The sequence below is a fragment of the Ornithorhynchus anatinus genome, chromosome 6 (genome assembly GCF_004115215.2).
Source record: "Ornithorhynchus anatinus isolate Pmale09 chromosome 6, mOrnAna1.pri.v4, whole genome shotgun sequence".
Taxonomy (NCBI): domain Eukaryota; kingdom Metazoa; phylum Chordata; class Mammalia; order Monotremata; family Ornithorhynchidae; genus Ornithorhynchus; species Ornithorhynchus anatinus.
Window position 1 is genome coordinate 136122 of NC_041733.1, and position 26751 is coordinate 162872.

General features: G+C 54.4%; 1 protein-coding gene across 1 annotated transcript in view; it reads right to left on the reverse strand.

Annotated features, from left to right (window-relative positions):
• WDR44 (WD repeat domain 44) overlaps positions 1-26751 on the reverse strand; it is a 46155-nt gene that overhangs the window by 13312 nt on the left and 6092 nt on the right. Inside the window, exons 2-13 of the mRNA XM_029067531.2 lie at positions 15334-15367; positions 13263-13334; positions 11805-12465; positions 11479-11609; positions 10213-10308; positions 8460-8596; positions 6267-6350; positions 4362-4468; positions 3531-3682; positions 2494-2632; positions 2305-2369; positions 149-262 (exon numbers count right to left, since the gene is read on the reverse strand). Of these exons, the coding sequence (XP_028923364.1) occupies positions 149-262; positions 2305-2369; positions 2494-2632; positions 3531-3682; positions 4362-4468; positions 6267-6350; positions 8460-8596; positions 10213-10308; positions 11479-11609; positions 11805-12465; positions 13263-13334; positions 15334-15367 (1792 nt within the window). The remainder of the gene's footprint in view (positions 1-148; positions 263-2304; positions 2370-2493; positions 2633-3530; positions 3683-4361; positions 4469-6266; positions 6351-8459; positions 8597-10212; positions 10309-11478; positions 11610-11804; positions 12466-13262; positions 13335-15333; positions 15368-26751) is intronic.

The following is a 26751-nucleotide window of genomic DNA, read 5'->3' on the forward strand; positions in this document are numbered from 1 at the left end:
CCTTACCCGATAAGCCATTTGGCTCCCCGAATGCCAATGGACAAACCCTGTCACGCTGCAATGACAGGGCTTAGGTAGATAAGGCCACAGAACCCAGAGGGTTCTTCCACCCCGAGGAGCCGGCACCGCCGGGGCAGGCAACCCTTACTTTGGACCACGAAAGATCGAGGAGATCCGCCGTGTGACCTTTGTATTTGCAGAACGGCCGCTGACGAAACGGTGCGTTTTTATCATCGGGGTCTTCATCACCTCCACTGCAGACCTGGACGGGGTGAACCGACAGAGCGCTAAATCAGAAAAGGGGGTGGGGGTGGGAGGGCCGGCGGCCAATCCAACTCCGCTCCGCTGAACCGGAAGCGGCGGACGAGAAACACGTGGCTTTTCGTCTAGTAAACTCGTTATGGGCAGGGAACGTATCTGCTAATTCTGATGTATTTTACCCTCCCAAGTGCTCAGTACGGTGCTCTACACATGTTAGCGCTCAATCAATATGACCGATCGATCTTCCAATGGACTGGATGTCCCCGAAGGACATCACCCGACACTCAGAGATATGTGAAGCGATTCACATCAGCATCTCAGCAACTGCCTTCGAGTTGGCCGATGGAGAGAGGTTCCCCTGAGGAACGTATCTGAGGCTGAGCCCCTTCTCCAGCCAGGGGAATGCGTGTTCGGGTTCGCCTTGGGAGGACGAAACGCTAACCCTGTTTCAGAACCTGGGACTCTCGCCTTTTCCCAGGAACTCGGCAAGTGCAGGGCTGGCAGATTCCACCACACCCCTGCCCGGCCCCCGCTTTCAGAGCCCTCCCCTCCCCTGCCCCTCCCGGCACGCGGCCCGATCCCCGGCACCCCCAGTCCCAGCCCCTACCCTCCCTCCCGGATAGGCCCGGGGCCCGTCTTGGCCCGAGAGCAGCACGGAGAGGTCTGTCTTTCTGGGAAGGGAAACCCTGGGGGCAGAAGTGATTGCTGCCGCATTACTGTTGACGGGAAGCCTTTCTTCCTCCCCACAGAAAGCTGGGCAGCCAGACACTCCTGCAGGACTCCAGAGGGCCTGGACAGGCAAAGCACGTGACTGGACGGGGGACAGGACACAATTTTCAGTTCAGAAAATGGACGTGGCCTGGGGCTTCAGGTCCGTGGCAGCCGGGCTGGGGGGAGAGTTCATTGGTCCCTTGCTGGAGAAGTCAATGGCGGGGGGATTGGGCCGGAGCCCACCTGCCCATCGAGAGCCCTTCCTCCCCAAAGGTGGTCCAGGGCTCAGGTCCACTCTCCATGGTGGATGGCGGGCGCATCCCAGGGAGAGAAGAGAGTGGAGGGAGAGGGGAAGGTCACCCTGCCAGGGAATGACCGGCTAGGCCAGACTTCCGCGTGGAGCCATCCCAGGGCTGCATTTTTGACCTGTTCCACTTGACTGGATGATGGACATACCGGCCTACGCTTCCGTCCCCACCACTCTCAAGACCCAGGGGCTGAGGCTGAGCTGAGATTCGTGGACACAACCCCGCACTGTGGTCCAGGTTTTGCACGCTGAAAAGGCTTCCTGACAATCTAACCACCATAAAAACTCTTGGTTTCGTTGCCAGGCGGCCCCACAACTGCCAAACTTTCAGAAATGTTCATGTTTCAGCTACCGTCAAGTGGCAAACTGGAATCGCTGAGTGTTTTCACTGTTGTTCACAAGTGATTCGGAGCATTCGCCTTGCCTGCCTTTCGTTTGGTCCGGGAGGCCCAGGCAGGGACCGGGACCATGTTGGACTTGACGACCTGGTCTTTACCTCAGCTCAGGTCACACAGGGAGTGCTTAACAGACACTATAAATGATCCATCGATTGGTATTTATAGTGTGCAGAGCACAGTACTGACTGCTTAGGAGAATACACTACAAGAGTCGGCAGACACGTTCCCTGCCCATAAGGAGCTTGCGGACTGCAGGGTGAGGAAGGCTTACGGTCCACAAGTTTCTGAACCTAGAGAAACATGGCCAAAGGCACCAATGCTGGCTGGGAGGTCAATGACGTAAACTCGTGCCCAGTGAAAGGTACGGTGCGGGGGGGCACGGATGACCCACTGGGAAGTTCTCTAGCGTGTCACACTCCTCCCCCTCCACTCCACATCTGTTTCCCTCCTGCCCTTTACACCTTGTACCCAGTGGCGCCGGCGCTCCTGTTCCTGCCATCGGGGCCCTGCTAACTGCATTTCATAGCACCTCAGCTGGAGTTCGGAGGCCCCACTGCCCGGGAGGCCAAGCCTGTCCCGCCCAGCACTAGTCAACTCAAAACGGCGGCACAACGCCAAACAACCTACCCCTGCGTCTGTGTCCGATTTGGAAGAATTCAGACTTTCCTGAGAAGGTGAAGGGGACACACGTCCTAAAAGGAGGAGGAGAGGAGAGGGAGACCATCAAGAAGGTGCTTCATACTCAAGGGAGTGAAACCATCTGGGGAGAAAAAGGGCTCACTCATTCGCCTTCCGATGAAAGGCGGGGAAACTCACCTTCCGTGTTGTACTTCAAGCGCATGTTGTTGAAATAGTCGAAAGCGTTTTTTAAAACCCAGATCCTCACTACGTTGTCTTGCCCGGCCGAAGCAAGCAGTCGGCCGCAGTGAGAAAACTTCATGGTCCACACGGCTCCCTGTCAAAATCCAAGAAGCTCAAACTCTCGAGGGAAGGGTCTCTGTCCGCCAGCCTGGCCCCCGCCTGAAGGACCGGTTTCCGGGAAAGGGAGGCAGTTCATTTCCCAGGCCCGGGACAGGTCCCTAAAGAATGGGTGCCTGATTGAGACGCTGGCCCTGCGCCTGGCCAGAGTCAGAGGAGAGGGACGACCAGCAGCTTCCCTCCATGGGGTTTGGGGCCACGCAAGAGCACGGCGACGGACCTGTGTTCAAATCCCAAGGTCTTTGCCGCGGTCAATCCCCACCGGTGCCTCCCCTCCCCTCCCACGTACGTGGACACGGACACGTCTCCAGGCCAACGGGGAGGCCTGGCCGGACTGTGTCCCACAGTGGACTGGAGGGCCTGAGGTCTGGCACTGGGCCTCTCCTGTCTTAAACCCACCAGTGAGGTGAGCCTTTTCCAGCAAAATGCAAACCCACACTAGGGATACTCTCTTTTACTACTTCTACAGTGTGTTTTCCAGGTCTCTTCCCCGGGAGATTATCCAAACTTGGGGCGAAGGGTCTGGCATCATTCCTAGATAATACGTTCGTGACGAACAGCCAGAGGAAAAAATCAGAGTTGGCAGAAAGCTGGGCACACACTTAAATTGCTTCACGAAGGATTGGACGTAAGAGGATAAGTCAGAGATGCTGGCTGTCGGGGGGCGGGAACCGTCCTTCCCTCTGCATCCCCAGGTGGGGCAAGGGCCCTTTGAGGCCACCGCCACAGTCAGAAATCTGGGCTGGAAAAGTCACCACCAGAGCTGGTCTGGAATTGCTCATGCTCTTAGAGGCGAGAGGGAGGCTGCTTCTACCTGCCCGGGCAATGGCATGCAAGCTTCGACTGAATCCACAGACCCGGACAACTGTGCTTACCATGTGCTCCCCGCTGAGATCTTGGACCACTTTGACCTGCTCGAAGTCATACGGCCCCTTAAAGCCATGGGCCGCTTTGAATTTAACCGGCCTGGTGTAGGGCATCCCTTCGTCGTCGCTTGAGGAAGGGTCGTCCTGGTCGGTATGGAACACTGGGGGCAGAAGACAGAACGTGATGGACCGCGCTCCTCCCCCACTGCGGGACGCAGCAACCCCTCTGTGCTGTAGCTCGGGGTAAAAAACAAAAAACAAAACATCTTCCGCTCAACAGAAAGCCACAGGAAGATACAGAGGATAAAAATAATGGAAAGAATCTGGGAGCAGAAGCCATTTTACCACCAAGGACTGGAAGTGGAAGTCGGAAAATTCAATTCTAGTTTGAAATCATGACGAAAATTTCACCCCAGACAGATCTGCCAAACCATTAGTTTCATCTTAAAACCCAGGTCGTTCGAACACCTGCAGCTCTAGCTCGGGGGTGAGCCGCAGCCCCCACTTCTTGGAAGCTATGAGTGGCCGAGGTGAGATTCGGGGGGGAGGAGATTGCTGGCTTTTCTTTGGTTTATGGAGGGAGTCTGGGTGGGGCTGGGCCTACGGCTCCACCTCCCTCCTTCCCTCCCTCCTGCTCCCGGCCACTTCTCATCTCCCCTCTCCCTCCCCACTGTCCACTCGGTGAGATATCTTCCGGAAGGAAGAGTAAAACAGGGCTGGAAACCAGTGGCCTACTTCTTCTTCCATTGAAAATTATCCAATTCTCATATTGATGACCCAAGATCACTTTATCATCTGGAAAACTGCCAAAATGGTCAAATGGTCAAGCATTTTCCTTACCTTCATCTCTCACACTCTTAACTTTATTTACAGCCCGCTCCCCGTATTCCTCGGCAAGATGCTTTGCTCTCTTCACCGATTTTCCCAGAAATTTTTTCAATTGAGTCCTTAGAAAATAAAATTTGAGTCATTTCCGCTTTCTCAGGGGGTCGTGTTCCCGAAGGTCCCCGTGCTATTGGCAATTCCCACTGCACGATTCACTGACATTCCATGGGAACCGGGGGATTTCGGGGACAGAAGGTTTGAAGACGCCTTCATGATGGACACTTGGAAAAATTCCTCTATCATTCTTCTGGCTGTCACTAGCAGAACGCTTCCCACTCATACGTCGTTAAACTCCGAAAAGTTAGTCTGTTTAGTCCTCGAAGGCTGGGAATGTGTCTACCAACTCTGTCGTCTCCCTAGCGCTCAGCATAGTGCTCTGTACATGGTAGACCATCTCACGTGGTACAGGGACTGCGTCCAACCTAATCAACACTACTGATTGTTCCATCGATAACGGTGTCTGGGGCAGAGATCAGGCCGTGGTAGGGACAGGGAGCATAGCTGCATCTCCCCAATGAGTAACGTTACAAGGGCGTGTATGACCATCTCCTCCCATGCCACCTTTGACGTGGGGACCGTGTCCTTGCAGGAAGTCAATCCTATTTATTGAGTGCTCACAGTGTGCAGAGCACTGTACTAAGCATTTGGGAAAGTATAATGTTGGTAGGCACATTCCTGGCCCACAAGGATCTTACAGTCTGGAGGGGGATACAAATTGTAATATATATATGTACCATATATAAAATGCATGTATACATATACACATATATGTACATAAGTGCTCTGGGGTGCTGAGAGAGGGGTGAATAAAGTGTGCATATCCTAATGCAAGGGTGATGCAGAAGGAAGTGGGAGAAGAGGAAATGAGGGCTTAGTCAGGGAAGCCCTCTTAGTCAGACTGGCTACCCGATTCGCCCGTGGTCTCCCCTAGCAGCCCACGAGTCTAGCAGGAAGGCCCGCGTGAGCTGATGAGCTTCCCTTGGCCTGAACATGCCACCACTTCAGGACGGGCCCATATACGATGGCTGCTTCAAGGGCTGGCTCTGATGGGAAAGAAAATCATCACATATCGACCAACGGGGCATCTCCCCGCCCCCAGGAAAAGTTTGGGCTCGAGGACTCCCCTGTCATCCCCCGCCAAGCAGGACAGTGGCTGCAGATTTTCTTGCCTCCCTGCCTCTCTCCAACCCAAAATGATTCACGCCTGTAGGAGCACCGACCTAGAAGAAGGGGCTAGTGGGAGGTCAATCTGGATCCCGTCTTTGCTCAAAACCTAATTTATTATTATTGTTGTTATTATCATCTTTAAGTGCTTACTACATGCCAAGCACTGTTCTAAGAGCTGAGGTACCGACATTAAAAAAAGTTGGTATTTGTTAAGTGCTTACTACGTGCAAAGCACTGTTCTAAGCACTGGGGTAGACACAGGGAATGAGGTTGTCCCACGTGAAGTTCACGGTCTTCATCCATTTTACAGATGAGGGAACTGAGGCACAGAGAAGTGAAGTGACTTGCCCACAGTCACACAGCTGACAAGGGGCAGAGTTGGGATTCAGGTGAGGCACAGTCCCTGTCCCACAAGGGGCTCACAATCTAAGTAGCGGGCGTACGACTTAACTCTCATTTTACAGATGAGGAAATTGAGGCCCAGAAAATTGGAGAGACTTGCCCAATGTCACACAGCAGGCAAGTGGCGAAGTTGGCTTAGAACCAAGGTCCTAGACTCCCAGACCCGAGCCCTTTCCCCTAGGCCACACTGCTTTCACCACGCAAGCAAGGAACTGAGGGGGTGCGGGTGGGGGGGGGACTTGTGACTAGCACTTCCACGGCAGGTCCCCAAGCGGGTCCCCAAGAACTCACGTTTTCTGTTTCAACCTTCCACCATCTGTGTCCGTCTGCTGCGACTGGAGTTTTTCTTCATCGTCTGATTGAGCTGCATCATTACTGCAGGGCGAGAAAGGATGGTCTCGGGTCCAGCCCGTAAACAGAGCTCCAGACCCTCTCTTAATAATAATAACGATGGTATTTGTTATTAAGAATAACGATGGTATTTGTTAAGCGCTTACTATGTGCAAAGCACTGTTCTAAGCGCTGGGGTGGATATAAGGCGATCAGGTTGTCCCACGTGGGGCTCACAGTCTTCATCCCCATTTTACAGAGGAGGTCACTGAGGCCCAGAGAAGTTAAGTGACTTGCCCAAAGTCACACAGCTGACAAGCTGCTGAGCCCGGGATTTGAACCCATGACCTCTGACTCCCCAGCCCATGCTCTTTCCATTGAGCCACGCTGCTTCGTGCTGCTCTTAAACCCCTGCCCCCATCTGCGCTGGCCACCATTCAATCATCCCTTCAATCGCATTTATCGAGCGCTTACTGTGTGCAGAGCACTGTACTAAGCGCTCGGAAAGTACAATTCGGCCACAGATAGAGACAATCCCTACCCAACAACGGGCTTACAGTCTAGAAGAGGGAGACAGACAAAACAAAACAAGTAGACAGGCATCAGTACCATCAAAACACATATATAGAATCTTAGACATATACACATCATTAATAAAATAGAGAAATATGTACAGATATACACAAGTGCTATGGGGAGGGGAAGGGGGTAGAGGAGAGGGAGGGAGTGGGGGTAATGGGGAGGGGAGGAGGAGCAGAGGGAAAGGGAGGGCTCAGTCTGGGAAGGCCTCCTGGAGGAGGTGAGGCCCACCAACGGAACCAAAGAGAGCCGGCAGCCGGCCCCCACTGCAACCGAGGAGGGCCAGCGACCGGCCTCCTCTGAAATCACGGATAGACAGCAGCCGGCCTCCACCAGAATCGCAGAGAGCCAGCAGCCGGCCTCCATCGGAATCACGGACAACCAGCAGCCGGGCTCCATCTGCATCACGGACAGCCAGGCCCGAAAAGTCATGTCCCCCCGCACTAGTTCTTCACCACCTCCAGGGAAACAAACCTTCAAGGTCACGGAAGGCTGAAGAAGTCTGAGGCAGGCCAATTCCCTACCTCGACTATGGCCTCAACTGTCTTATGCCTTTTAGGAGCCTGGATTCTGTGGACAAGAGGCCTACTGATAGATTAATCCTAATTAATCTATTAATAATAATAATAGATTAATAGAGCCTACCGATTATTTTTTAATGGCACTTGTTAAGCGCTTACTACGTGCCGAGCACGGTACTAAGCACTGGGGTAGGTACAAGATAATCGGGTTGGACACGGTCTCCGCCCCACAGAGGGCTGGGGAACACCAACGGACCCCTTCCCGAGCTCCCCATCTCGTGTCTTTCCGCTCGCGAGCCGATCCCACGAACGGCGGCGGCACGTGTGCTCCTGAAATACTCACCGGGATGCAACACTGCGATCCCCTCTCAAAGGTCTCGCCGCCGCCGCTCATCCTGCAGAACCAAGACTCCCGCCCACTGCCCGCGACCGATCCGAGGATCGTCAATCTTTCCTGGCACAGTGGTTGGCCCAGGGGGAGCGCTTCAGAAATCCTCTTCTCATCACAGCTTCCAGGCCCTTTCCCGGCTCTCTCGACGCCAAAGCCATCGCTCTCGTCACCCTGCCTGCCGCCAACGGCTTCCCCTACCAGCTCTGCCAAACCACAACCCTTCCCTCCTTGCACACTCCCCTCCAAAGACGACTTTCCTGACTTCTCTCTTCCTCCGCCCTGGGGTCTCCCCTACACACTCATCTCAGCTGGGTCATCATCATCCCCTCATCCCCCTGTGGGCTCTTGGTTATTGACTCCATCATCTACTCATGTCTGTGTCTATCCATCCTCACACGCAGATGCCTCTGGTCTCCTCCCTTATCCTGTAATCCCACTGAGGCTGAGAGGCAAGTAGGAGAAAGTCTTAAAATCCAAGAAATATCTTTTACTTCTACTGTGCATCCCCCAGGGACCTAGTCTCGTGTGCCACGGCTGCCCCGCGTGGAAAACCCCAGCCGGGATCCACCGGAGCCTGGCGTGTGCCAATGCCGCTCTTCTAGGGTGGAAATCCCTGGGGTGACGGGCGAGTGCAGCAGGTTGGGGCGGGGCTGGGAAGCGCACCTGATGTACTCCTTGGTCCTCCTCATGATGTGCAGGGTCAGGGGGTTGATGCCTGTGGGCAGCTTCTCCTCGGCCAGGCTCAGGGGGATCTCCTCTCCGGTGTCCAGGTTCTTGATCATCACACTGGCCAAGATTTCCTAGGAGGACGAAAAACCGGCCGCCTTTCGCCACCAACGTCCCCGTCTCCGGGTTCGGGCTGACCCTTCGGTGGGTCGACAACTGCTCCCCGCTCTACCCGGGACCCAGAATGATTTACTAATAATTATTATGGAACTTGTTCAGAGGTTACTACGTGCCAAACACTGTTCTAAGCCCTGGGGTACACACGGGCTAATCACAGTCCCTGCCCACATGGAGTTCACAATCTAAATCGGAGGGAAAACAGGGACTGAATCCCCATTTTGCAGTTGAGGAAACTGAGGTACAGCAAAGTCAAGTGGCTTGCCTAAGGTCACCCAGAAGCCAAGTGGCAGAGCCGGGATGAGAACCCAAGTCCTCTCTGAGGCCCGCACTCTTTCCAATAGTCCCTGTTGCTCCCCGCCTGAACCCAATCCCCTCCGCTCAGGGAGGGCCACCTTGCCCTGCCGCACTTCTCTGCTCTGTTCACCTGCTAGACCCCAACCCGCTAGCTCCACTTCTCCCGAGCCGTCTTTCACCCTCGACTCTCTATCCCTTCTCATGCCATTTCCCCTAGCCTGGAAAACTTGGAAAACTCCCTTCCTTTCCTCATCAGACCTACCACAACTCTCCCCACGCTCAGACTCCTCCTCTCCCTCTCCAGAAGTCCACCTTTCCCAACAAGCTTTCCCCGAGGCCGTATCACACAACTTGGTCCAACTCCGGCACTTACAAAGTTCACACCCTTCTTGGCGCTCACATGTAAACGTCCGCTCACGTATTTATTTTGGCTCTAAATGTATTTAAGTTTGGCTCCCCAGTGACAGCCGAAGCTCCTTGTGGAGCGGGGACGTGTCGCTTTGATGATCTGTGCTCTCTGGTGCACCACACTGATGGGGCCACTCGATAAAGGCTACGACCACTACTGTGGCCTCTAGAAAAGCCCATACCCAGTCCACGCCAGTCTCCAGGAGGCCATGCCAGCCCCCCAATCTCTCTGTGGCACCGGATCCGGGCTCCCAGAGGCAGCGTCCCCATGGCCGCCTCCTCTCCCACAGAAGACCCAACCCCTCTCCCACCTAACACAAAACCACACACAGCTTGGCACCGGTGCTTCCACCCACTCAGCAGCTCCAGCACAGACCTGCCACTGAGACCCGGCCTTTCCTATTCCCTAGCCCGCCCGTCCCCCCGACCAATCAATCAGTGGTATTTATTGAGAACGCAACGGAGTTGGTAGACACGGTTCCTGTCCGCGACGAGCTTACAGTCTAGACGGGCAGACGTTAATACCAGCAAGTTACGGATATGCAAGTTAAGCGCCGTGCAACTGAGGGTAGGGTGACTATCAGGTGCACAGAGGGTATAGATCCAAGTGCTTAGATAGTGCCGCCTCCCTCCGCCCCATCTGTCCTCCTCTCTAGAGGTGGATTCGTCCCCTTAGGAGCACTGACCGGAGGGGTCTCATTGCACACGCAGCCGGGTTGGGTTGGGGGAAGGAGGAGCGGGGGAAGAAGACCCTTCTTGAGTAGAAGAGGAGAGCAACAGTGTCCAATTTGAATGGGAAGCCGGCGTAACCCATTTTTTACGCAGGTGTTGGCAATTCCCTCGCAGGGCGCCCCGGGAACGGCTGTACCTCATCCGTGAGCTCTCGTCCGGAGTTGGACCTGGGTCTCTGAGGGCCGAGCAGATCACTTGCTAACGTCTGGGCGTCGGGCACTCGTCCATTCTCCTGCAACGAGAGTTTCTCGGCAAATTCAGTTCCTCCCCCTTCTTCCAATTCACTGTCGCCACCTCGTGCCCCCCAACCGCCCCGAGCCCTGCCCAAGGTCCCCTTGAGCAGCTCGGTGGTTTCACGGCTTCTCCCTTACTGGTCCCGGAGCTCTCCCAGATAACCAATACTCCACTCGGTGCACGAGATTCGGTTGGGCTTCACGACACAGAACCCGGGCCTAGTCGCCGTTCCTGTTCCCATTTGGCCACACCCGGGCAGGACAGGGACAGGGCCGGGTCGACCAGGAAACCCAGCTGTGCTGCTTCCTCCAGGCCGAAGGATGCGGGGGGGCCATCGGCTCTCAGCCCCCTTCCCCCTAGAGTGCCCAAAGGTGTCGAGAGCAGCCACTGGGGAAGACGGGCGGGAGCAGAGGTCCCTCTGCAGGGCCACTGCCTGTGCCGCTGGAGGCCAGGAGCCCAAGGGCCAGGTGGGCCATTTCTCTCTCTCTTGGGAGCCTCGACCTTCCCAATCCCAACCCAGGGGAACAATCACCGATGGCCGCCTCCTTCCCCCTTTCCCTCTTCACCCGGCATCCTACAGTCAGTGTAGAACTGAGCGAGAAAGGAAGAACAGGGACAAGGGTCACACCAGACCCATCAATCAATCGTATTTACTGAGTGCTTACTGTGTGCAGAGCACTGTACTTGAGAGAGTACAGCCTAAGAGAATCGGAAGACTCATTCCCCGCCCACAGAGAGCTTACAGTCTAGAGGACGGCCAGCCACTGCAATTAAACTGGTCAAACCGGAGCTGGGGCTCCCCAGGCCTGCACCAGAAGGGGTCGGTACCAGAGAACTCAAGGTGAAGGGCCCTGCTGTAAGAGAATCCAAAGGATCACCTGGCAGAAAAAAGACATGAAAACCAAACTCTCCTTTCCTTCTAGGTTTGGCTTTCCCAGGTTCCTAACCCAGGGCTGGACTCACCAACCCAAGTGCCCTTCCTCCCGGCAACATTTCTCAAGGCTGCCCTCGACCCTCCCGCACCTGCCACTGAACACCCCAGGAGTGAGGCCAGACTGCCGACTCGGGCGGGACCCCGCTACGGAAGAAGCCTCGACACCCCCGATGGGCCAGGGGCTCCCGGCACGGTCAGCCCCTTCCCTCTCCCAGCCCCTCCGTGGCCGCCTACCTGGGCCGTCACTACTTTGTCTCCACTGGTCGCGCTGGCCAGGTCCAGAGACGGGGCCGAGTCTCTGGGGCCACCTTCTGAGGCCATAGCTGACGGTAAGAGGCCTCCAGGCGGAAACGCTTCTCTCGGAACTGTCGGATCGGCAGAGGGGAGCAAAACACAGACCATCACTGCTCCCGCCGCTGTCACCTTCGTCGGAACCCCACACCGAGACCCCCTGGAGCGGGCGAGCAGCCCCCACCCCGGACCCAGAACTCCCATCGTTCTCCCTCCCGGGGACAGAAACGGGGGCCGGGACCCCAGAACGTTATGAACTGGGAACTCGCCTTCCAGAGCGGGTGCTTTAAGGGCTTCGAAATCCAACTCGCTTTTCTTTTTCCGAGGGGGTGGAGCCGGCCGTACAGGTGGGGGGGGCCGGGGAGGCGGGGCGTTGGTGGGAGGGGGCGGTCGAGCCGGAACCGGCTTCTTGGTGCTGGCCACTATGTCCGGTTCCACGGACTGGTGACGGCGGGGTTTGGCGGGACCCGGCCCTTCAGCGGGCGAGATCCCCTCTCCGGGAGCCGGGCAGCCGGGGGCCGCCCGCTCTGAGAGGTCCGTCCGCCCGGGCCCGCCGGCCCCGTCACCCGTGCCCACCCCCGGGACCGCCGCAGGCTCCGTAGCTCCAGCGTCATCGTGCAGGCTGGTGATTTCCGGGGCTCGATCGCTGTCTCCCACTTGCTTCTCAGCGGGGTCTTCGGAGGGAAGAGGAGTTTTTCCAGTTTTGACGTCAGTTTCCTCATGTGAGTTCTGACCCAGCGGAGGCTCTTCGACGTAACCTCGATCTACCGGCTCCGCGGCGAAGAGCCCGGGAATGTCGTTCAAGAGGTCTGTGGTGGCCGGCAAGGTGCTTGGCGCCGCCAGCCCCTCGGACAGCCCGCTCACCTTCAGGTCCAATGGCTGTTCATCCAGTCTGCCCTTCTGGCTTTCTTCGATAATACTGGCGATGATCTGGATGGGGGAGAGCAGGAGTCGAGAGACAGAGAGAGAGAGTGCAAAAATCAGCCCCTCTCCCTAGCCGCTTCCCAGGACTAAGAGCAGGCTCCCACAGAATCCTAGCCGTGGCTCGCGGGGGCCAGCAGCGAAGCGGTAGTCGAGGGCATAACCGGCGATCGGGGTACTCGGCAGCCCGGCCTCCACCCTCCCCGTCGCCTGGATCCAGTTATTCTCATCTGGTCAGGGTGGGAAAGGGAGAGGGATGTCGGGCCGAGGCCAGGGATGGGTCCGTTTGGGGACGCACATTTTACAGATGAATGTTCAGACCCTCACCTCCCTGGTCCCCTTCCAGCCTTCACCTCTGCTTCCCCGGCACCCCGCCTTTGCTCCGAATCCGTCAGGGGGGACCCCACGCTCCTCCCAGCCCAGGACCAGGTGACCGGGCAGTCGATCGTGAGGCCAGGAGCTGGGGTGAACTGAGGATGCCGATGGCAGGGCGGCCTACTCCTCTGTCCAGAGTCTCCCGGACACCTCTGCTCCTACTCCACACCCATGCCAAGGCCAGGTCCCAGCTAGCCAGGTTTCCCCTGAGGTCAGCCATGAAGTGGGCCCAGACCACCACCGCTAACCACGCCACGACGCCCCTAAGCCCACCGGGGGCCCCAGCCCTGGTTGGGGCAGACTCAGCTCCCAAGGTTCAGCTGGGAGGGGGAAGAGGAAGGCCACTCTTTCCCACTCTAGGTCCCCAAAGATGCCCACCCACCGATTACAGGACCTGGAGAGACCTGTAAAGTAGACAGGCTGGCACCAACCTTGGTAGAATCGTCTGGCTTCAGCTCTGCAATCAGGGCATCGCCTCCGACGCACGTAAGCCCCTCGGGTTCCTGGAAGACAAAGGTGAGGCATCAACTTTTTACTCTGAAGAGGAATCAGAGACGGTCACAAAAGGTCCCTCATGAAGCCGGCGCATTAACCGAGCACTTCTATGGCTTGGGGGGGACGGGGAGCCACCAGTGACCACGGAAGGTTCGGGATGGTCAAAGAGCCACCACCACCTGCCAGGGGGCACCCCGAGAAAGACGCGTTCCCAACAGTTCTACATTCTGACAGGTCTGCTCGAGTTTCAGACTTCTATCTGGAATAAAATAACACTTGGAGATAAGGACAAAAACAGACTAATAATAATGTTGGTATTTGTTAAGCGCTTACTATGTGCCAAGCACTGTTCTAAGCGCTGGGGTAGACATAGGGGAATCAGGTACATCCATTTGATCTGTACACTCTTCCTTTTTTCCTTTCTTTTTCTCTCTTTCTCTTCTTTCTCTCTCTTCTCTCCCCCGATTAGACCGTAAGCCCGTCAAACGGCAGGGACCGTCTCTATCTGTTGCCGACTTGTTCATCCCAAGCGCTTAGTACAGTGCTCTGCACATAGTAAGCGCTCAATAAATACTATTGAATGAATGAATGAATGAAAGGTTGTCCCACGTGGGGCTCACAGTCTTAATCCCCATTTTACAGATGAGGGAACTGAGGCACAGAGAAGTTAAGTGACTTGCCCACAGTCACACAGCCGACAAGTGGCAGAGCTGGGATTCGAACTCATGAGCCCTGACTCCAAAGCCCATGCTCTTTCCACTGAGCCACGTTACTTGGACTGTGAGCCCCATGTGGGTCAGGGACTGTGACCCACCTGATTATCTTGGATCTACCTAGTGCACAGTAAGCGCTTAAATACCAAGTGATGATGATGACGTTGGCATTTGTTAAGCGCTTATTACGAGCCAGGCACTGTACTAAGAGCTGGGGTGGATACAAGCAAATCGAGTTAGATGCAGTCTCTATCCCATGTGTGGCTGACAGTCTCAATCCGCACTTTACAGATGAGTTAACTGAGGCAAAGTGGGGGAGATAGACATTAATATAAATTACAGGTATGCATATAAATGCTATGGGGCTGGGAAGGGTGATGAATAAAATGAGCAAGTCAGGGCAACGCAGAAGGGAGCGGGAGAAAAGGAAAGGAGGGTTTAGTCAGGGAAAGCCTCTCGGAGGAGATGTACCTTCAATAACTGTGTGACTTAACACTTAATTTTGGGTGATTCAGTTTTGTCATCTGTACAATAAATAAATATGTCTGATGGATAGCGGTTGAAGAGAGTAAAGCGGTAAAGAGGTGGAGATGAGGAGCTGGCAGACAACCTTGAAGTCGATGGTGATGACTTTTTGTTTGAGGGAGAGGGACACGGGGACAGATTTGGGCCGAGCGGGGCTTCGGGAAGATGATCCAAGTGGCGGTGGTACTGTGCTGTGGAGACTGGTCGGGGAGAGGCTGGAGATGGGGACAAGGGGAAGGAGTTGCAATATGGTCAGCAGGGCTTGGAGCTGAGTGGGGGCTATTTGGGCGGAGAGGGGTAAAATGTTGCCGAGGGAGAGAGAACCGTCGGGACTGATTTGACGGCAGTAGGATGAATGTGTCTATAAGTTCACCTCTCTAGAATGGAAGCTCATTGTAGGCAGGGAACGTGTCTGCCAACTTCACTGCACTGTACTCTCCCTAGCGCTTAGTAGAGTGGATATTGTAAGCTCTCAATAAATATGATGGTGAAATTCTAGGAAAAGACCGGGTTGTGGACTTCTGGGACAGGGAAGATGGTGGAGGTTATCGACGGAGACAGATGGAGAGTTACAAGTGGGAGTGACTTTGTGTGGGGAGGAGTCTGGCTTGAGATCTACTAAGTTTGAAGTTGCGGGAAAACGATGACCGTAGGAGGCGAGGAGGAGAGCAGGGACTCAATTCCGAGTAATCAAAGGATCCCATCGGACCCAGTTACTGGACTCAGAGGGGGCAATGTAGGAAGCACGGAGAGAAACCCAGTCACTTACCTTCAACGAGCACACCTCCACCTCGGCTGGAGACCTGAGGGGAAGAAAAATAAAATAATTACTGGTCTTTGTTAAGTGCTTACTATGTGCGAAGCACTGTTCTAAGTACTGGGGTAGATAAAGCTAATCGGGTCAGACACATTCCCTGTCCCATCCGGGGCTCACAATCTTAATCCCCATTTTACAGATGAGGTAAATGAGGCACAGAGAAGGTCGGTGGCATACAGAATAAGATCCACGTTGAGGTGGGAAAGGAGATGCCTAAACCCACAGCATAAAACCTTGAGGGCAGCCCCTCCCCACCCCGACCTGGGGACTCAGAGAAGTGCAGTTCCAGCTCTGAGGCTGCAGCCATCTCCTGGCCCTTCCCCCAGGCTGGGCTGGGCGGCCTCAGGCACCAGCTGGGACGCCAGGAAGGCCTGCCCCTTTCCACCACCCCAGGCTATGCTGTCTGGCTCTGGGGAGCTGGGCCAGGGCCCTAACCGACACAGAGAAGTGACATTCTCTGCCCACAAGCAACATATACTCTAACAGGGGAGAGAGACACAAAAATATTTACAACTAGAGTGGTCAAAAGAAATTAATAAAGCTCCTGAGGGCTAAAAAGGGTGTAAACAAATTCCAAGATGCTAGACTTGGCTGAAGAGATGATACGGTTCAGCGTTCCAGGAAATGAATCAGGGAAAGCTTGCGGGAGGAGGGGGGACTTGATAGGGATTTGAACGTGAGGAGAGCTGGGGTCTGTTAGATATTGGGGGGCGGGAGAGGGAGGGAGTGCCGGTCCAGGGACCCAGTGTGAGAGAGGGACAGCTAGCCGGTTGCTCTAGAAAGAATGTAAGCTCGCTGTGGGCAGGGAATGGGTTTGTGATATTGTTCAACTGCCCTCTCTCAAATGCTCTGCACACAATAAACACTCAATAAATACGACTGATTGATTCACTGAATGCAGATAGGTATGGTGGGGCGATTCGGTGGAGAACCTGGAAGTCTAAAGCAAAGAGGTTTGCTTGTTGCGGAGGGACCGGGGGGGAACCGGGCGAGGGTTTGGAAGAGAGGACAGAAGTGGGGCGGGCTGGGAAAAGTCAAGCGATGCTTCGGGAAGATGATCTGGGCGGCAGCAGGGGGTAGGAAAACTTGGAGGACGGACGCTGGGGAGGAGGCTAAGGTCTAGCCGTCGCCAACCCAGAGCTAGGACTAGGGGGCAAAGGGCTTGGGTGGAGAGGAAGGGGCAGATCCAGGCGAGGGGGTGTAGGTAGAACCGGTGGGATGTGGCTGGAGACTGAATGATGAATATAATAATAATAATAATGTTGGTATTCGTTAAGCGCTTACTATGTGCCGAGCACCGTTCTAGGCGCTGGGGTAGATACCGGGTCATCAGGTTGTCCCACGTGGGGCTCACAGTCTTAATCCCCATTTTACAGATGAGGTCACTGAGGCACAGAGAAGTTAAGTGACTCGCCCAAAGTCACACAGCTGACAGGCGGCGGAGTCAGGATTAGAACCCATGACCTCTGACTCCTAAGCCCGTGCTCTTTCTCCTGAGCCACGCCACTCAGCGGAATATGGCATCTGCAGCATGGCTTAGTGGAAAGAGCCCGGGCTTGGGAGCCAGCGGTCCGTGGGTTCTAATTCCGGCTCCGCCACTTGGGATAACCTGATAACCTTGTATCTCCACCAGCGCTTAGTACAGTGCTTGGCCCATAGTAAGCGCTTAACAAATGCCACCATTATTATGACGTATCGAGCACTGTTCTAAGCGCTGGTGTAGAAACAGGTTAATTAGAAAGAAAGTGAGAGTTGAATGATGGCAAAGTCCAGGGCGACGTCGAGGTTCCAGACTTCTAGGACGGGGAGGGCGAGGGCATTTTCAAAAAAGAAAGTTGGGGGGTGGAGGGGCGCGGTGGAGGGGGTGGTAGGAGGAAATGGCTTAGGAGGAAAGATGACGAAGACACTCTTCCAGCGCCTTCTGGTCTGTCTGATGTCCCTTTTGCAGCCGCCCCCGGCCCCACCCCGCCCTCCCCGGAAGAGGAGTTTCCATTCGACTGAAGCCCAGGACGGCTCGTCCCCTCCTCAACCACGTACGGTCAGTCACCCGTTTCTTTGGCTAAGGGATACATGCTGAATCTGGGACTCAGGCAGCGTGCTCATTAACGGCGCGGCTCAGTGGAAAGAGCCCGGGCTTGGGAGTCAGAGGTCATGGGCCCTAATCCCGGCTCCGCCACTGATCATCTGTGTGACCTTGGGCAAGTCACTTCACTTCTCCGTGCCTCAGTTCCCTCATCTGTAAAATGGGGGCGCAGGCTGTGAGCCCCACATGGGATAATCTCATTATCTTGTATCTACCCCAGGGCTCAGAACAGTGCTTGGCACATAGTAAACGCTTAACAAATACCATCATTATTATTATGATTATTGTTATTGATAACCACCTACAAGTTTCCAGTCAGTGACTTTTACTCAGGATTTTTCCCCTCAAGCCTGCAGCCTAGCAGAGTTCCCTCCTAAGGCCTTCCCGGCGATGAAGCTACATTTTCTTGAGTTGGTTGGCCGCTCTGAGCCCGGACATTTCTGGCCAGTGGGGATGGAAGCCACACTGTTGTTTTGCTGTTCTCCCTAACTTCTGAGTTCTGCTCTCAGCAGACAGAGCTCGGCAAACACCGCTGATGAGGAGGAGCGGAGGGCACCACGGCTGGGTGACTCTCCCGCTCCAACCCCGGCACCGGCTCCTGCCCGCCTTAATCCGGGACGCTGGCTTGTCTGGGTGGTTCTAGAACGAGGTGTTCCGGAAAACCATCATTTATTCCGTTCATAAGCAATTTCCTTATAATCACCAAAGTAAACTATTAGTGTAGGTGAGGAAAGTATCAAATTTTCACATCTGCACACGCATCCAACTACAGAAATCCTTGCAGACACTCTTCTTGAGAGAAAACTCCCAGGGCCGATGGCTGCCCCGCAGCTGGAGCCCCAAATGCTGAAAAGGCTGACAAGAGGCAGGTAGGCAGGTGATGTAAAAGACTGCTCTGAATACACACTCCAAAGGCTGAATCCCCTTCGAAGTGGTGGGATCCCTGAGCGAATACACACACCACGTCTTAAGGTTTGGGATCAAGAGAAAATCTGGCTTCAACCTCTTTGCGCCCTGGACCTAAGGGAACCGTGTTCTTAGACAGCAAGGAAGCAGAAACGGTGTGGCCTTAAGGATAGAGCCCAGGCCTGGTCAGAAAGACCTGGGTTCTAATCCTGACTCTGCCACTTATCTGCTGGGTGACCTTGGGCAAGTCTCTCCATGTCTGTGCCTCATCTGTGCTTTTCAAATACCATAAACAAAAATTTAAAAAAAAACACCAGGCCCTCTGAAACTAGGTCCTCCAGATTCCGAGGTTTCAGATGGATGAATTTTCCCAGACCTGCCTTAGAGAAGGTGCTGGTCTCCGCCTCTCTGCATCCCATGACCTCCTGCCCTCCCCTGCCACGGCTGCCTTAGGTCCGGGGGTTTGCTGTGTGTCGGATCGCCTGAACGAAGCTGACTCAACTGCTTGGGAATCCGGCAGCCACGTGCCCGACTGGGAAGCGGGTGTGGGAGAGTTTGGGCAGAGAATTCCCTTCGGGAGCCCCAGGAGCCTCAGCAGCAGCAGCAGCAGCAGGCAGCTGCACGGGCACAGGGGTGGAAGGCAGTAGGGCCACCCAAAGTGAGCCACCGTCTGCCTGCCTCGGACATCCATCGATCGCTTGGTCCAGAGCCGACGTGCCTAGTCCAGGCGCCACCAGGGGTGGTCTGCTGGGGTTAGTCGGCTCTCTGTCCCTGACCAACGGTTGGTTATCTCTCCGGTCAGTGCCCCTCTCCTCAACCCACCCGCTCCAGCCTGGCTCTGCGGTGCCCGCCTCTGGATCCCTGCCAACACTGACCGGGAGAATGGCCAAATCCCTGCTGCCAATAAAGAACCGGGAATCCGCCACCCCAGCTGAGTCACGATTATAGGGGTCATCTAAGGGACCCTCTTCTCCTCTAGGAAGTCAAGCGGTAGAAATACCTGAAGCAGATGCCCGATCCCTCAGGTGTGGATGAATGCCACGGAACTATCTCGCAACCCACCAGTTTTTCTCTCATTCGACGAATTCAACAAAGCACTCAGCAGGGTCACTTACACCATGGAAAACCTCACTCTCTGCCTAGACATCTCATTTTTCTTTAGAAATAATAATAATGTTGGTATTTGTTAAGCGCTTACTATGTGCAGAGCACTGTTCTACGCACTGGGGTAGATATAGGGTAATCAGGTTGTCCCATATGAGGCTCACAGTTAATCCCCATTTTGCAGATGAGGTAACTGAGGCACAGAGAAGTGAAGTGACTTGCCCACAGTCACACAGCTGACAAGTGGCAGATCCGGAATTCGAACCCCTGACCTCGGACTCCCAAGCCCGGGCTCTTTCCACTGAGCCACGCCGCTTCTCGAAATCCAATCGAGTTCCTAAAGAGGGATAACGGAGACGGCGTTTTTCCACTTGGAAGTCAGGAATGTGTCTTTTTCTCGGGGAAGACAAAGCTGACTTCAGTCTTTGGAAAAATGTTCCCAACGAAGCATCCCACGTGCCCAGTCCCAGCCTGAACGAAGCAAGCCTGAAGAGGGAAACAGAGTGTGTGTGTGCGCGCATGTGTACGTGCTCAGAGTGCGGTCCGAGGCCAAGGCCGTGAGTCAGGCGCTGGAGACATCACCGGACACTGAGCGAGCACCCGGCGGGGCGGCCGCAGGCCGAGTCCATAAGAGAACACGGGCTGGTGACACTGAGGCCACGTGGGGGCCAGAGGCGTCCGACCTCCTGAATGGTCTATTGTTAAATTGTACTTTCCAAGCGCTTAGTTCAGTGCTCTGCACAAAGTAAGGGCTCAATAAATACGAATGAATGAATGAATGAATGAATGTGGGGGGGAGGCCTGAGGGCCTTCCCCTGGGTCCTAAAATCCTCCAATTCCTCCCTTCCAGGACAGACAGGATTTGGGGTCAACCTGACTACGAAGCCCCTGTGCTGTGCTGAACGCCTTTCTTTTGACCATTCCTGAATAATAATAATAATAATGTTGGTATTTGTTAAGCGCTTACTATGTGCCAAGCACTGTTCTAAGCGCTGGGGTAGACACAGGGGAATCAGGTTGTCCCACGTGGGGCTCACAGTCTTAATCCCCATTTTACAGATGAGGGAACTGAGGCACCGAGAAGTTAAGTGACTTGCCCAAAGTCACACAGCTGGCAAGTGGCAGAGCCGGGGTTCGAACCCATGACCTCTGACTCCAAAGCCCGTGCTCTTTCCAGTGAGCCACGCTGAAGAGGGCTGAACTGGTTGCCCTCTTCACCGGCTACTCCACCCTCCCCACAAGGGAACCTGCTCAGTGTCGCTTCCTTCCGGCTCATCCATCGGTCAATCAATCACATTTATTGAGCGCTTACTGTGGATACAGTGTGGGCCTGGGAGTCATCAGGTCATGGGTTCTAATCACGGCTCCACCGTTTGTCTGCACTGTGACCTTGGAAAAGTCACTTCACTTCTCTGTGCCTCAGTTACCTCATCTGTACAATGAGGAATGAGACCGTGAGCTTCCCGTGGGACAGGGATTGGGTCCAACCTGATTTACCTGTATTCACCCCAGCGCTTAGTATAGGGCCTGACACATGAGTAAGCGCTTAACAAATACCACTGTTATTATCATTATTACCAAGCACTTTGGGGAGAATGACACTCACAGTCCCAGTCCACGACAAACTTACAGTCTAGAGGGGGATAGAGACATTCATTTAAATCAATAAAATACGGTCACGTATGTAAGTGCCGTGCAGAGAGGGAAGTGGTGAAAAAGGGAACCAGTCAGGGCGATGCAGAAGAGAGTGGGAAAAAGAGGAAATGAGATCTCATCCCTCTCCTACCTGTTGCTCACAGAGTCCCCCCTGCCCGGAACTTCCTTTCCACCTGAAATCCCCCGCGGACACAAGGCTCTCCCCAGCCTCAAAGCCTCCTGCAATCCCACCACCTCCAGGAGGCCTTCCCCGCCTAAGCCCCATCTCCCCGGGGGCCAAGGCGGGCCAGGTCGCCTAACCCAGAGGGCCCCCTCGACTCCGGGTGTGTCCATCCTGTTCCTCTTAACTGCAGATCACTTGCTATCAGCCCTCTACCCGGCTACAGCAGCGTGTAGAAGCAGCGTGGCTCAGTGGAAAGAGCACGGGCTTTGGAGTCAGAGGTCATGGGTTCGAATCCCGGCTCGGCCACTTGTCAGCTGTGTGACTTTGGGCAAGTCACTTAACTTCTCGGTGCCTCAGTTCCCTCATCTGTAAAATGGGGATTAAGACTGTGAGCCCCATGTGGGACAACCTGATTCTCTTGTGTCTACCCCAGCGCTTAGAACAGCGCTCGGCACATAGTAAGCGCTTAACAAATACCAACATTATTACAGCGTCTCCTTGCCGAAGGCAGGGAATGTGTCCTTTGCTTTCCTCTGCTCTGCTCTCAGCCGCTCTGCACACTGCTCAGTAAATGCCATTGATGAAGTGATTGATCCATCAGGCATTCATTCCCAGACTGAGCCCTCCCTTTCCCTCTGCTCCTCCTCCTCTCCCCATTCCCCCTACTCCCTCCCTCCGTTCTACTCCCTTCCCCTCCCCAGAGCACTGTGCGTATTTGTATATATTATTTATTAGTCTATTGTATTAATGATGTGTATAGATCTACGATTCTATTTATCTTGATGGTATTGATGCCTACTTGTTTTGTTTTGCTGTCTTTCTCTCCCTTTTAGACTGTGAGCCCGTCGTTGGGCAGGGATTGTCTCTCTCTGTTGCCGAATTGTACATTCCAAGCACTTAGTACAGTGCTCTGCACACAGTAAGCGCTCAATAAATACGATTGAATAAAGTCTTGAGGACAACGCAGCCTTGGGACACCACGCCCGCATTCAGGGGTGGCGTTCCCGCGCCCGGCCGCGGTCACAGGTTGTGGCATACCCGGAGTCACGTGCTCCCCAACGGCAGGGCACACGGCCCTGGGACACAGCAGCGGTAACAGAGGTATTTAATCAGCGCCCACTTGGTAAATGCTGCTCAGCACACTGTAAGTGCTCAATAAATCATCATGTTGGTATTTGTTAAGCGCTTACTATGTGCCGAGCACTGTTCTAAGCGCTGGGGGAGACACAAGGGAATCAGGTTGTCCCACGTGGGGCTCACAGGCTTAATCCCCATTTTACAGATGAGGGAACTGAGGCACTGAGAAGTTAAGTGACTTGCCCAAAGTCACACACCTGACAAATGGCCGAGCAGGGATTTGAACCCATGACCTCTGACTCCAAAGCCCGTGCTCTTTCCACTGAGCCACGCTGCTCTGACTGACTGATTGATTGGGGGTGCAATGTACTGGACGCTTGGGAAGTTCGGAATAACCAAGTGACCCCGATCCCTGCCCATGGGACTTCCACTCTAACGGGAAGACAAGCTTAAAAATACTTACAACCAGAACCTACATACACATGAGGGCTAAGGAGGACGTGAAGAGGTTCACCAGCCCTACAGAGCAGAGAACCGGGGTAAGAATAAACCATCGCATCATTAGTATACTGACCGACCGCAGAGCGATACTATGATCTTTTCATCTCTTGCTGGGCCAACATCTGTCCTCCTGGCTTTACTGTAATAATACCAGAGAAGCAGTGTGGCCTCGTGGAAAGAGCCTGGCTTGGGAGTGAGAGGATATGGGTTTTAATCCTGGCTCTGCCATATGGCTGCTGTTTGACTTTGAGCAAGTCACTTCACTTCTCTGGGCCTCAGTTACCTCATCTGTAAAATGGTGATTAAATCCTACTCCCTCCCCTTTAGAGTGTGAGTCCCATGTGGGACAGGGACGGTGTCCAACCTGATTAACTTGTTTATACCCCAGGACTTAGAACGATGGATGGCACATAAAGCACTGTACTAAGCAACTGGGAGAGTACGATACCACAATAAACAGATTCCCTGCTCACAATGAGCTTACGGTCTAGATGGGGGGCGGGGAGACAGATATTTATATAAATTGCAGATATGTACATAAGGGCTGAGAGGGGTGAAGAATAAAGGGAGCAAGTCAGGGCGATGCAGAAGGGAGTGAGAAAAGAGGAATGGGGGCAGTCAGGGAAGGCCTCTTGGAGGAGATGTGCCTTCAATAAGGCTCTGAAGGAGGGGAGAGTAATTGTCTATCGGATATGAGGGAGGGAGGGCACTCCGGGCCAGAGGCAGGACGTCAGGGGCAAGGCAGGGGAGATCGAGGCACAGTGAGAAGGTCAGCACTAGAGGAGCAAAGTATGTGGGCTGAGTTGTTGAAGGAGAGTAGCAAGGTGAGGTGGGAGGGGGCATGTGCTTTAAAGCCAATGGGGAGGGGTTTTTGTTCCATGTGGAGGCGGACGGGCAACCACTGGAGCGTTTCGAGGAGTGGGGTGACACGTCCAGTTCATTTTTGTAGGAAAATGATCCGTGCAGCAGACTGAAGTATGGATTGGAGTGGGGAGAGACAGGAGGCTGGGAGGTCAGCAAGGAGGCTGATACAGTAATCCAGGAGGGATAGGATGAGTGGGATAGGATGAGTGGTTGGATTAACGTGGTAGCAGTTTGGACGGAGAGGAAAGGGATGATTTTAGCGACGTTGTGAAGGCGGGAATGATAGGATTTTGTGATGAATACGTGGGTTGAATGAGAGGGAGGAGTCAAGGATAATGCCGAGGTTACGGGCTTGTGAGATGGATGGCGGCGCCATCTTAGGTGACGGGAAAGTCAGGGAGGGCAGGGTTTGGGTGGGAAGATAAGGAGCTCTCTTTTGGACACGTTAAGCTTGAGGTGACGGGAGGACAGCCAAATAGAGACGTCTTCAGGGCAAGGAGAAATGCAAGACTGCAGAGAGGGTAGAGACTGAGGATGGAGATGGAGATTTGGGTATCATCTGCATAGAGGGGGGTAGTTAAAGTCATGGGAGTGAATGAGTTCTCCAAGGGAGTGGGCGTAGCTGGAGAATAGAAGGGGACCCAGAACTGAACCTTGAGGGAACCCCACAGTTAGGGAGTGGGAGGGAGGGGAGGAGCCCGCGAAGGAGAACGAGAATGAACGGCCAGAGAGATAAGAGGAGAACCGGGAGAGGAGAGCGTCGCTGAGCCCAAGATTGGATGATGTTTCCAGGGACGGTCCACAGCGCAGAAGGCAGCTGACAGGTCGAGGAGGATTATCCCGTAATCTACCCCACGCTTAGCGCAGCGCTGGCATTTAAAACACCACAGTTATTATCGTGGGCTCACCAACCCAGAGGAAGGGCAGAGACCACAAGCTCCTCGAGGGCCGGGATGGTTTCTTCCAATGCTGCTCTACCGCACCCTCCCAAGCCCCCGACACTGCGCTCCGCACACAGAAGGCACTGGAGCAACGCTACCCGATCGATCCGTCGGTCAGTCGGTTGAAGGGCACGGGGAGCAGAAGAGCCGAGTGAGCGACAAGCAGGAAAGGCCGGGGGACCCCGGTCAGAGTCGCTGCCCCAGGGCTGACCGCCACCCCACCCATCTTCCCCGGGACTCCACCCCAAAGGACTCCACCCTCAAGGGCCCGGGGACGTTGCAGCCATCCCATAAATGCGAGGTTTGAATTAAGATGCAACCGTCGCCGTGGTAATGGGGGGGTTTGACTTTGGAGGTTAGTGGGCACATGCTAGATTTAGTGCTTCCATTACCACCAATTGGTATGTCAAAATTTTAAAAACACCTTCACTCTACAGGGTGACTGCAGTGAAGCAATTCTCTGCAACTATTACGCGTTGGTCTTCCCTGTCGCCTTTTTCTGGACACCTTCGCCTTCTCCCACCGTCGTTCCCTTAACCCAACCGCGCCCCATTTCCCACCCCAACCCCAGCTGGCAGCTACCGCCTGTCCCGTGACCTCGGCATCAGACAAGGGGTTTCCATTCCTCTTGCCCACTGTCTCCCGGTGCCATTCACTGTGCCTCCTTCTCACCTCGCTGGCTCCCGACCCCTCGCTCCCTCCCACTCTGAAACTACCTCCCCCTTCCTAGCCGACAGATCACAGCTCTCTCCAACGTCTCCAGGAAGGCTTTCCCAATCCTTCCCTACAGGAGAGAGCCCACACAACTGCATCTTCTGCATTTGCGTACCAACTACACACTCGCGAGAAGCAGCATGGCCTAGCGGAAAGGGCACGGGAATCAGAGGACCTGGGTTCCAATTCAGGCTTCGGCCTTTACCTGCTGCTTCACCTTGGGTAAGTCATTAAACTTCTCTGTGCGTCAGCTTCCTCCTCTACAAAATTCCCTATCAAAATTCCCCTTATTTAGACTTTGAGGCCCATGTGGGACCCGATTAACTCGTACCTACCCTAGAGCTTAGTACAGAGTTTGGCACATAAGAAGCACTTAAACACTACAATTTTTATGATTACTCACACCCACCCAGAGCACTTCTATTGATATCAATCAATGGTATTTGAGTGCTTACTGTGTGCAGAGCACTCTAATAAGTCTTCATTCATTCAATCGTATTTCTTGAGTGCTTACTGTGTGCAAAGCAGTGCACTAAGCGTTTGGGAGCATACGATATAACAATAAAGAGACACATTCCCTGCTCACAACAAGTTCTTCGGAAAGTACAGCACCAGAGTCGGTAGACGGCAGCCCTGCTCATGAGGAGCTTACGGTCTACGGGGAAGAAAGACATTAAAATGAAGACGGTAGAAACAGCAGAGGATTTACACACGTCTCGTGGGGCTGAGGTGAGTATCAAAGTGGTTAAGGGGTACGCCACCAGGTTCGGAGTCGATGCAGAGGCGACCCGGACCTTGCGCTGTTTACTTAGTCGCTTCTCGTCAGCACCGCTGGCCGTCCCCGTGCCCCTGGTTGTTCCCGGCCCCCTCGCCCCCACAATCCACTTGTTCCTGGTCATTTTTCTTCTAATAATAATAATAATAATGTTGGTATTTGTTAAGCGCTTACTATGTGCAGAGCACTGTTCTAAGCGCTGGGGTAAACACAGGGGAATCAGGTTGTCCCACGTGGGGCTCACAGTCTTAATCCCCATTTTACAGATGAGGGAACTGAGGCACAGAGAAGTGAAGTGACTTGCCCACAGTCACACAGATGACAAGTGGCAGAGCTGGGATTCGAACTCATGAGCCCTGACTCCAAAGCCCGTGCTCTTTCCACTGCGCCACGCTGCTTCTCTACAGTTCCTCTCTCAGGATCCCTTAAGTTACCTTTTCAAGTCTAGAGTTCAAGCTTCCCCCCAGGTGACCCCCATTTCGACACACGGCTTCCCTCCCGCAGTTCCTCCTCTCCTCGAAATCTGCCGGGCCGCCTCGCAACTGCTTTCTGAAAAGTCTTTCGGTTCTAGCACCTGCCGCTGTTC